This window comes from Budorcas taxicolor, chromosome 22 (genome assembly GCF_023091745.1).
Source record: "Budorcas taxicolor isolate Tak-1 chromosome 22, Takin1.1, whole genome shotgun sequence".
Lineage (NCBI taxonomy): Eukaryota > Metazoa > Chordata > Mammalia > Artiodactyla > Bovidae > Budorcas > Budorcas taxicolor.
In genome coordinates this window covers 49,596,597-49,609,120 of record NC_068931.1, presented here as the reverse complement: position 1 = coordinate 49,609,120, position 12,524 = coordinate 49,596,597, and the positions used below count along the sequence as shown (strand labels likewise).

Genomic DNA, 12,524 nt, shown 5'->3' with positions numbered 1-12,524 from the left:
AGAATAAAGGGAGGTATGATATATTTTAAACTAGGTTTATAGTTTCTTATATTTAGGTCATGGGTAGGAAAAGTATGAAAATTATTTTGAGCACACTTGAAATTTCTTTTTATTCTTTGTAGGTTGTTTTGTGGAAATGAAGGATTAAGGACAAGTAATCTACCAGATTAAAAGATGGGATCAAACAGTAGCAGAATTGGTGATCTTCCTAAAAATGAGTACTTGAAAAAGTTATCAGGCACAGAATCTGTCTCTGAGAATGATCCGTTCTGGAATCAGCTTCTATCATTTTCTTTCCCTGCACCAACAAGCAGGTAAGAGGTAACTTGGAAATTGAAAATTTGTATTGAGAGCCACATAAACTTGTGTGGCATACTGATTTTTGAAAAAAATTTTACTTTAATGTTCTCTCTCTTCATTTGTTGTACATGTACTGGTAGAAAACTCAAAAGTTATGGAAAGGAGAAATGTTTTTCTCTTTCCTTTTTCCCACTCAGCCACCTCCTTTCTCCAGAGATGATTCCTGGTAGCAGTTTCTTTTGAATCCTTCCAGAAATAGTAAAACCATGTATTTCATGTAGTTTTACAAGACTGTTTAAAGACAAATGCTAGCATACCACACATACCTTGCTTTTTTCTTCTTGCTTGCTGTCCTTGCTTTTTTCCCCACAGTTAATATGTACCTGCCTTATTCTTTTAAGTGACTGTAGAGTATCAATGTGCGCTTAGTAGCTCAGCTGTGTCTGACTCTTTGTGACCTCATGGGGTGTAGCCTGCCAGGCTCCTCTGTCCATGGGATTCTCCAGGCAAGAATACTGGAGTGAGTTGCCAGTCCCTTCTCCAAGGGATCTTCCTGACTCAGGGATCAAACCAGTGTCTCTTTCATTGCAGGCAGATTCTTTACCGCTGAACCCCTGGGGAAGCACCAAGAGTATCCACAGTATATGAAATCAGTTTATTGGTGAACGTTTAGATTGTTTCCAATGTTTTCTTATAACAGATAATGCTGCATATATAATTTCTCATGCATACAAGTAAATTTCTAGTATAAATTCCTCAAAGTAGAATTGCTGGATCAGAGGTTATGTGCGTTTGTAATTTTGGTAGATATTACCAAACTGCTTCATGGAATTGTACTAATATATACTTCTACCATCAATATATGAGGAGGTCTGCTTTCCCACCCCTTTATCCGTTTAATGCATTTTTAGACTCTGGCCTTTGCCATTTTGGCAGGTGAAAACCAGTATTTCCTTTTTAACTATTATAAAAACTGACCAACATATAACTATGTAGAGTGACTAGAATGTTGAATTCCCATTATTCAGTATGTAGATTTTAAGGATTTTTATTTATTTTTAATAGTTTTATTATGATAGACTGAACAATGGCCCCCTAAAGATATCTGTGGCCTAGTCCCTGAAATCTTTGACTATGATATGTTGTAGCATGTATCAATATTTCATTCATTTTTATTCCTGATTAAGATTCATGTTTATGAATATACAATTATTTGTTTGTTTACTCATCAGTTAACAGCCATTTGGATTATTTCCATACTTACTTCATCTATATTTTAAAATATTCTAAAGTAAAGTAAAATACAGACATTTTCTTTATAATCATAATACCATTATCACATCTTAATAATCACAAAATTAACTGAAAGTGAAAGTGAAGTCGCTCAGTCGTGTCCTACTCTTTGCGACCCCATGGACTGCAGCCTACCAGGCTCCTCCCTCCAGGGGATTCTCCAGGCAAGAGTACTGGAGTGGGTTGCCATTTCCTTCTCCAGGGGATCTTCCCGACCCAGAGATCGAACCCAGGTCTCCCACATTCCAGGCAAATGCTTTATGCATTTGCATAATGCAAATGCAAATGAGCCACCAGGGAGTGGTAAAAATTAACAGTGATACCACACAAAATAATAATAGTTTCACTTATACAGTCCTTCTTAAAATTTCCCTAGTTGTTTTGTAGTTTGTTTTTTATAATTAGGAAATAAATAAGGTGTATACATTGCATTTGGTAGTTATATTTCTTGAATGTCTTTAATCTCGAATAGAGGTATATATTTCCCAACTCCTGCCACTATTTTTTTTTCCCGTATGCCTATGCTGTTCTTTTTTTTTTTCTTTTAAGAAACTAGGTCAGTTTTTCTGTAGACTGTTCCACCTTCTAGATCTACCTGACTGCTTCTTATATTTTGTTTTTTTTTATTTGAATTTTCTATAAATTGAACATCAGATTTAAAGATGATAAAATTTGGGTTAAACATTTTTGGTAAAAGTAATTCATAAGTGATGCTAGGTACCTTATATTGTGTTCAATTAGGATACAGAAAATGTGCAGTGTTAATCAGTTATCATGCTAAGGCTGAGAGGTTTGGTTGTGGTTTAGCATCCATTGATGATTTTGGTTCCAATCACCTATTTCATAAGAGATTACAAAATGGTATTATTTTTAATTTGGTCATTTCTTGTGCATTTATTAACTGGAATTCTCCTGTAAAGGAGTGCTTTCATGAATTAAGTTATAGTAAAACATAGTTTTTATTATATTATTACTAAAGGGAAACAATTCTTTTCTTCTACTGATTTTCAGTAATGAAAATGGTTCAATAGTGAGAACTAAGTCTGTATTTCTTCTCTCCCTGACCCTAGAGTTGGAAGAGCTATCACTCTGTCTTTTGACTATGAATTAAATATATATATATGTAAAATGTATGTATATCTGTTATCTTCTAACAATCAAGGTTATGTTTATTTTCATATGTTTGAGGATTAAGGATTATTGGCATTTGCTTTTTGTGAATTATTTATATATTTTGGCAATACATTTTGATTTCTGAGTTTTAGATATAGTTGGATTGGACTCTACAAGGTTGACTTAGTTTACAGTTTTGTGATAATGTGAGTTAGTTATATATTATGGGAAGTGGCTACATATTAGTGCTTCTGAGATCCTTGGAAAATTAAAGGTGGTTGTGGATTGATGAGAGAGGTCAAACTGAAGATGAGCTATAGTATCAGTATATTTTGAAATCATTTCCTTAATCCTGAAGGAATTATCATTGAGTATCTCTGCTCATATTGTAATAAGACTTAGAGGAAAAAAGAGCATATAAAGATAATATTATTTATTATTCAAAATAAATTTTCTTTTCACTTATGTAAACTGTACTACAATCCATTTGTGCTCTGCCAAAAGACATTAAAGAGACTTCACTGAGTTCACATGTCCAGAGCATCCAATAAGGTCTTCCCTTGTGGTGGCAGTGTGAGAGCAGAGTCTGAACTGCAACAGCTGGAGTCACGGTAGGACAGGCATTTAGGAAGTTTTGTCCCCTGTTGACTATTAGCTGAAAGAAGTGCAGCTGAAACTGTAACCATAGGAGACATTATGCTTCCAGAAAAAACCACAAGGAAAAGTACTGCAAGCAGTGATAGTAGCTGTTGGATTGGGCTCTAAAGGAAGGATAGAGAGATTCAGCCGGTTAGTGTGCAAGTTGGAGATAAAGTTCTTCTCCCAGAATATGGAGGCACCAAAGTAGTTCTAGACGACGAGGATTATTTCTTATTTAAAGGTGGATAAAATTTGAATGGGAAAGAAAAAAATTAATAATAGCTAAAGTGGAGATCAGTCCTGGGATTTCTTTGGAAGGAATGATGCTAAAGCTGAAACTCCAGTACTTTGGCCACCTCATGCGAAGAGTTGACTCATTGGAAAAGACTCTGAGGCTGGGAGGGATTGGGGGCAGGAGGAGAAGGGGATGACAGAGGATGAGATGGCTGGATGGCATCGCTGACTCGATGGACATGAGTCTGGGTGAACTCCGGGAGTTGGTGATGGACAGGGAGGCCTGGCATGCTGCGATTCATGGGGTCGCAAAGAGTCAGGCACGACTGAACAACTGAACTGAACTGAACTGAAACTGCTCTTAGATGGAAAGGAGGAAGAAGATTGTGTATGTGTGTGTGTACTTGATTTATGCAGAGCTGGCACTTCAGAGCTTTGGGAAAAGGATGAACTTCTAAGCAATAGTGGTGGGAATAAATTGTTAGCCATTATTGTCTATTTCTTGATTTCTGCTGGTACCTTGCAGTTTGAATTATTATGGCTTTATAGTTTGTTTTGCTAATTATTGCTTTTTCTCAAAGATCCTTTGTTGTTCACATGTATTCTTCATGTCATTTTTTTGTTAATTCATCCTCATTTATAAAGGAATCTTAGAGTAAAAAGCTGTAAAGTAAGTAAACTGTACATTACGGTGGAAGAGGGATAGCTAGTCAAAATATCCAGAAAAGCTTTGTTCGTGGTGGTGTGTATACTTTTGTCACTTTGTTTGAAGTCCCTCTCTCCTCTCCCCTGCCCTCAGCTCCTCAGTGCTAGTATTTGGTATGTGACCTGTAGAATGTTAACACTGAGCAGGCCTTGAGGTGGAAGGTGCCACCTCATTGATAGTCAGGGATGGTATTACTTACTTTATGAATTTTTCAACTCTAAGATGACTGTATCTGTAGGGAAGACTCTGAATCCAAACATTTCTGAGATTGCTCACTCCTGGAATTCCTTGGATCCCATATGTGCTTTCCTCAAGTGCAGCCAAAAATTGGTGTCTGCCAACTTTTTTTAGAAGCACTAAGTCCTTTAGGACTAATCTAATCTTTCCTTACTGTAAACTGTTTTTGGCACCAGGGTAGCAAGATTTTGTTAAAGTTTCCAGGCATGGTTGAAAAATGTTCAGATTCTTCAATAGTTTTCAACTTTTCACCTTATTAAAATTCCTTGTGAAGCAAAGGTGTGAAATAAAATCAAGATTAAATCTAGAGTAAATTTTAAGTAATATACTGCTTTTCTTAATAAAGTGTTTTAAAATTATTTATATGACTGATTTCATACTAAAGTGAAAAGGGAAAGTGTTCACTGCTTAATCATGTCTGACTCTTTGTGACCCCATGAACTGTAGTCTGCCAGACTCCTTAGTTCATGGAATTCTCCAAGCAAGAATACTGGAGTGGGTAGCCATTCCCTTCTCCAGGGAATCTTCCTGACCCAGTAATCAAACCCAGGTTTCCTGCATTGCAGGCAGATTCTTTACCATCTGAGCCACTAGGGAAAATATAGCAACGAAATCAAAATCAATGCAGAGCTAAAGACAGAGGTAGTAAAATCATCTTTGTCTGCAGTAAATAGTTACGAGATACATGAAACAGAGTTGTAAAATATAATGTCCAAACACTAAGCTATATATGTGTATTTCAGTTCAGTTCAGTTGCTCAGTTATGTCTGACTCTTTGCGACCCCATGAACCGCAGCACGCCAGGCCTCCCTGTCCATCACCATCTCCTGGAGTTCACTCAGACTCACGTCCATCGAGTGCATAATGCCATCCAGCCATCTCATCCTCTGTCGTCCCCTTCTCCTCCTGCCCCCAATCCCTCCCAGCCTCAGAGTCTTTTCCAGTGAGTCAACTCTTCGCATGAGGTGGCCAAAGTACTGGAGTTTCAGCTTTAGCATCATTCCTTCCAAAGAAATCCCGGGGTTGATCTCCCTCAGAATGGACTGGTTGGATCTCCTTGCAGTCCAAGGGACTCTCAAGAGTCTTCTCCAACACCACAGTTCAAATGCATCAATTCTTCGGTGCTCAGCCTTCTTCACAGTCCAACTCTCACATCCATACATGACCACTGGAAAAACCATAGCCTTGACTAGATGGACCTTAGTTGGCAAAGTAATGTCTCTGCTTTTAAATATACTATCTAGGTTGGTCATAACTTTTCTTCCAAGGAGTAAATGTCTTTTAATTTCATGGCTGCAGTCACCATCTGCAGTGATTTTGGAGCCCAAAAAATAAAGTCTGACACTGTGTATATAGTTACATATAAACCTCATGGTAGCCACAGACCAAAAATCTACAATAGATATATACGCACAAAGAGAAAGGAGTCCAAACATAACACCACAGTTAGAAGAGAGGACAGAAACTACAAAAACTACCAGAAAATGATGAACAAAATGGCGATAAGTACATACCTATCAACAATTACTTTATAAATAGACCACATGCTCCAATCAAAAGACATAAAGTGGCGGAATGGATACAAAAGCGAGACCCATCTATGTGCTGCCTGCAAGAAACTCATTTCAGATCTGAAGACGCAGACTGAAAGTGAGAGGATGGAAAAGTTTTCCCATGCAAATGGAGACAGAAAGCAGGGATAACAATACTTATATCAGACGAAATAGACTTTAAAACAAATACTGTAATGAGAGACATTACATAATGATCAAAGGATCAATACAACAAGAAGATATAACAGTTGTAAGTGTATGTGTATATATATATGTATATATATATGTACCCAATATAAGAACACCTAAATTCATAAAGCAGTTAACAAACTTAAAGGGAAAAAGTAACAGTAACACAGCAATAGTAGGAGACTTTTAACACCCCGCTTACATCAGTGGACATATCATCCAGACAGAAGATTTGTAAGGAAACCTTGGTCCAGATGACACATTAGACCAGATGATTGATACATACATATACATACACACATACATCCATACATATAAACATTCTATCTAAAAGCATGAGACACGGTAGGCCACAAAATAAGTCTTAGTAAATTTAAGGAGATTGAAATTGTATCAAGCAATATGAGACTACAGATCAGTTATAAGAAGAAAGAAAACTACAGAAAACTCCAAATGTATGGAGGGTAAACAATATTCACTGAACTCTCCAGCCCATTATATGTCCATTTTATTGTCATATAATTATTCATAATAATCTCTTATAATCCTTTGTGTTTCTATGCTATCAGTTGTAATTACCTTTTCTAGTTTATATGAGTCCTCTTTTTCTTGATGAGTCTGGCTAAAGGTTTATCAATTTTATTTTTTCAAAGAATCAGCTCTTAGTTTCATTGATCTTTTCTGCTGTTTTAGTCTCCGTTTCATTTATTTCTGCCCTGATCTTTATTACTTCTTTCCTTTTTACTAACTTTGGGTTTTGCTTCTTTTTATAATTCATTTAGGCATAACGTTAGATTGTTTGAGATTTTTGTTGTTTCTTGGGATAGGCTTTTATCTCTATAAATTTCCCTCTTAGAACTGCTTTTGTTGTATCCCATAGGTTTTGAATCATTATATTTCTTTTTTCATTTATCTTCAGGTTTTTTTTTCTCTTTGATTTCTTCAGTTACCTAGTAGTTACTTCGCAACATGTTGTTTACTGTCTATACCTTTGAGGTTTTCTGTTGGTTTTTTCTTATAACTGATCTCTAGTCTCATATTGCTTGATAGTATTTCAAGAAAAAAATGGATTAATTCCTAGGATATGCAATCTTCCAAGACCAAATTAGCAATAAATAAAGAATATGAGCAGACCGGTTACCAGTAATGAAATTGAATCAGTAATCAAAAAGCTCCCCAAAACCAAAAGTCCAGAACCAGATGGCTTCACAAGTGAATTCTCCCAAACATTTAAGGAAGAACTAACACCTACTCTTCTCAAGCTATTCCAAAAAAACTGCAGAGGAAGGAACACTTTTGAACTCATTCTGTGAGACCAGTGTCACCTAGATACTGAAAGTGGATAAAGACCACACACAAAAAAGAAAATTACAGGCTAATATCACTGATGCAAAAATTATCAACAAAATATTAGCAAACTAAATTTAGTAGTACATTAAAAGGATCATACACCATGATCCTTGATGAAAGTGAAAGAGGAGAGTGAAAAAGTTGGCTTAAAGCTCAACAATCAGAAAATGAAGATCATGGCACCCGGTCCCATCACTTCATGGCAAATAGATGGGGAAACAGTGTCAGACTTCATTTTTTGGGGCTCCAAAATCACTGCAGATGGTGATTGCAGCCATGAAATTAAAAGACGCTTGCTCCTTGGAAGGAAAGTTATGACCAACCTAGATAGCATATTGAAAAGCAGAGACACTACTTTGCCAACTAAGGTCTGTCTAATCAAGGCTATGGTTTTTCCAGTGGTCATGTATGGATGTGAGAGTTGGACTGTGAAGAAGGCTGAGCACCGAAGAAATGATGCTTTTGAACTGTAGTGTTGGAGAAGACTCTTGAGGGTCCCTTGGACTGCAAGGAGATCCAACCAGTCCATTCTGAAGGAGATCAGCCCTGGGATTTCTTTGGAAGGAATGATGCTAAAGCTGAAACTCCAGTACTTTGGCCACCTCATGAGAAGAGTTGACTCATTGGAAAAGACTCTGATGCTGGGAGGGATTGGGGGCAGGAGGAGAAGGGGACGACAGAGGATGAGATGGCTGGCATTGCTGACTCGATGGACGTGAGTCTGAGTGAACTCTGGGAGTTGGTGATGGACAGGGAGGCCTGGCGTGCTGCAATTCATGGGGTGGCGAAAAGTCGGACATGACTGAGTGACTGAACTGACTGACTGACTTCATGATCAGTTGGGATTCATCCCAGGGATGCAAGGATGATTCAGTATCCACAAATGAATATGATATACCATATTAACATATTTAAGACCAAAGCGTATGATCATCTCAGTAGATGCAGAAAAACTGACAAAAATTCAGCATCCATTTATGATTTAAAAAAAAAAAAGAAACCCTCAACAAAGTGTAGATATAAAGGGAACATACCTCAATATATGACAGGCCCATGTCTAACATCATACTCTGTGGTGAAAAATTCAGAGCATGCTCTAAGATTAGGAACAAGACAAAGCTGTCCAATATTGTCCACTATTTTGTTCAACAGAGTATTGTAAGTCCTAGTCAGAGCAGTCATAACAAGAAAAAGAAATTAAAGGAGTCCAGTTTGGAAAGGAAGAAATAAAACTGTCACTCTTTGAAGATGACATGATACTATGTATAGAAGATTCTAAAAATACCACCAAAAAACTATGAGAACTAATAAATAAGTTCAGTAGAGTTGCAGGTTACAAAATTAGTATACAGCAGTCTGTTGTGTTTCTGTACATTAACGATGAACTATCAAATAGAAATTAAGAGAATAATCCTATTTAAAATTGCATCAAAAATACTTGGGAATAAGTCTAAACAAGGAGGTAAAAGATGTATACTCAGAAAACTATAAGACACTGATGGAAGAAATTGAAGACAACACAAACAAATGGAAAGGTATACCCTGCTCATAGATTGGAAGAATTAATATCGTTAAAAAGACCACACTCCCAAACGCATTCTATAGATGTAGTGCTGTCCTTATCAAAATACCAATGGCATTATCTGTGGAAACACACAAGACACTAAAGAGCCAAAAATATCCTGAGAAAGAACAACAAAACTGGAGATATCACATGCTCTGATTTGGAACTATACTACAAAACTACAGTGATCAAAAAAAGCATGTTACTGGCATAAAAACAGACACAGATCAGTCGAACAGAATTGAGAACCTAGAAATAAACTCATGCACTTATGTTCAGTTAGTCTATAAGAGATGAGGCAAGAATATACAGTAGGGAAAAGAAAATCTCTTCACGAAGTGGTGCTGGTAAGACTGGACAGCTACATGTAAAAGAATGAAATTAGAGCATTTAACACTGTATACAAAAATAAAACGGATTAATTACTTGACATAAGACCTGAAACCATAAAACTCCTAGAAGAAAACATGGGTAGCATATGCTCTTTGACACTGCTGTTAGCAGTATTTTTTGTGTATGTCTCCTCAGGCAAGGGAAACAAAAACACAGATAGACTAGTGGGACTCAATCAAACCAAAAAGCTTTTGTAGAGCAGTGGAAACAATTGAGAAAATGAAAAGGCAGTCTACTGAATGGGTGAAGATGTTCGCAAATGATCTATCAGATGAAGGATTAATATCCAAAATAAATAATATAATGAGGGATTAATATCCAAAAAGAACTCAGACATCTGAACATTAAAAAAAAAAGCAACCAGTTTAAAAAAAATGGGTAGAGAACCTGGATACACCTTTTTCCAAAGAAGGCGAACAAATAGCCATTGGACACATGAAAAGATATTCAGTACCACTGATCATCAGGGAAATGCAAATGAAAATCACAGTGAGATGCTACCTCACATCTGTCAGAATGGCAGTCATCAGCTCAATTCAGTCGCTCAGTCGTGTCCGACTCCTTGCAACCCCATGGACTGCAGCACACCAGGCCTGCCTGTCCATCACCAACTCCTGGAGTTTACTCAAACTTATGTCCATTGAGTCGGTCAAAAAGACAACAAATACGTGTTGGTGAGGATCTGGAGAAAAGGAAACCCTTGTGTACTGTTGGCAGAAATGTAAACTGGTACAGTCTAACTGTGGTGCTAGAGAATACTTGAAAGTTCCTTGTACTGCAAGATCAAACCTGTCAGTCCTAAAGGAAATCACCCCTGAATATTCATTGGAAGGACTGAAGCTGAAGCTCCAATACTTTGGCTACCTGAGACAAAGAGCTGACTCATTGGAAAAGAGTCCAGTCTTCCTGATGCTGGGAAATATTGAAGGCAGGAGGAGAAGGGGATGACAGAGGATGAGATGGTTGGATGGCATCACTGACTCAATGGACATGAGTTTGAGCAAATTCTGGGAGAAGGTGAAGGACAGGGAAGCCTGGCATGCTGCAGTTCATGGGGTTGCAAGAGTCGGACACGACTTAGCAACTGAACAACAACAACAAAGTCACTATGGAAAAAAGTATGGAGTTTCCTCAAAACATTAAAAATAGAACTACCATACAGTCCAGCTATTGCCCTTCTGGGTATTTTTCCAAAGAAAAAGAAAATGAGATACATGAATCCCTGTGTCCATTGCAGCATATTTACAATAGCCAAGAAATGGAAGAAACTGAAGTGTCTGTTGATTGCTGAACGTATCAGAATTCATATAGCCATTTACTTTTACCGTTTGGATTGTTTCCAGTGTTTTTCTATTACATATAATACAGCAATAGCCTTATATGTATGATAGAAGTGATTTCTATCCTGTGAGTAAAGGATGGTAAAATGACTTCCATTAATTCTTTCAGTTCATGTTGGCAGGGCATGAGAAACAAGTGTTAACAGGTCAGGAAGAGACTTTATGGAGCACTGATAGTGCTTCCACGTGTATTTCTTGCTTTTTTGAAAACTGATAAGGCTGGTCACATGTCGGAGGGTCCTTTGACCACGGAGGACTGATTGGAAAGATCAAAATCTGTCCATGTGTCCCCCATTTTTGGTACATTTGTTGGAAAGCTGAGGATTAGAATTGTGATTCCTTGTGGGTTCTTGTTAAGTGGATTTTGGTGAAAGCATTATTTTAAGGAGTTTTCTTTGGGGTAAGTGAGTGGTAGATTCAAAAGTCAACAAACGTTTACTAACACACGAGGCATCATTTTGTGGTTCATGCACTCTAGTGATAGAGACAAACAAGTTAACTAAGTAAAATGCAGCATTTAGAATATTAGAACATGAAAATAAAGGAAGAAAAGTTGAAAGATGTGAAAGGGAGACTAAAATATGAGGCAACTTTGATACTTCACGGTTTAAACTTCACACATTGTAATAAAGAAAAAAAATTGATGTTGATTAAAAATAGACATGCACAATTGGACTATGTCTAAATGCTGTTTCTTGACTTTGTAATCCACAGATTTGCAGTAAATCCCTAAATGTATTTCATGTAATGTATAAATAACATATGAAACATATTAAAAACCGATATCTACGTCTCAGCTAAAAAAAGGATGCTTTCTAAAACTGTTTTTGTTTAGTTGCTAAGTCATGTCCGACTCTCTTCATGACCCCATGGACTGAATAGCTTTCTAGGCTTCTGTTTCCATGGGATTTCCCAGGCACGAATACTGGTGTAGATTGCCAAAAGCTTTTATTTTAAATTGATATTTGATTAGAGCATTAACACTGAATAGCTTTCTAGATTTGAGAGCAGTACTGAGCAGTGTAGTGATACCTTGTATGCTTACCAGGAATGAGAATCATTTTGCCAAAAAGTGGGCAAAGCGTAGAGAATAGAGACAGCAGAACATGATCGGGGGAGCATAGATTTTGGAGTCAGGCTGACCTCAGCTCTGCTGCTTATTAGCTTTGTTAGCTTTATTAGCTTTGTGAATTTAGTGTGTGTGCATGTGTGTTCAGTCCTGTCCGACTCTTTGTGACCCCATGGACTGTGGTCCATCAGACTCCTCTGTCCATGGGCTTCTCCAGGCAAGAGTACCAGAGTAGGTGCTGTTTTCTCCTCCAAGGGATCTTCCCAACCGAGGGATCAAACCCAAATCCCTTGCACCTCCTGTTGTTGGCAGGCGATTCTTTACCATTGAGCCACCTGGGAAGCATAGGGAAGCCCCTTAATCTCACTGAGCTTGTTGATGGTTCTGTAAAATGGCAATGATATTACCTACCATGTAGATTTGTAGGGTGGAGAAAAACCATAATGTACATAAAGTGTGTGACTTTCCTCTTCTCTCCCATTAATTTAAAAGATCAAGGTCTCTGTCTTGAAAGTTACTCTAAAATACTTGAGGGGTGAAAATA

The 12,524-nt window shown here is 37.4% G+C and overlaps 1 protein-coding gene across 1 annotated transcript in view; it reads left to right on the top strand.

Annotated features, from left to right (window-relative positions):
* Positions 1-12,524, top strand: part of DYM (dymeclin) — a 390,393-nt gene that overhangs the window by 21,867 nt on the left and 356,002 nt on the right. The window contains exon 2 of the mRNA XM_052660241.1: positions 123-314. Coding sequence (XP_052516201.1) covers positions 175-314 — 140 coding nt within the window. The 5' untranslated portion in view covers positions 123-174. The remainder of the gene's footprint in view (positions 1-122; positions 315-12,524) is intronic.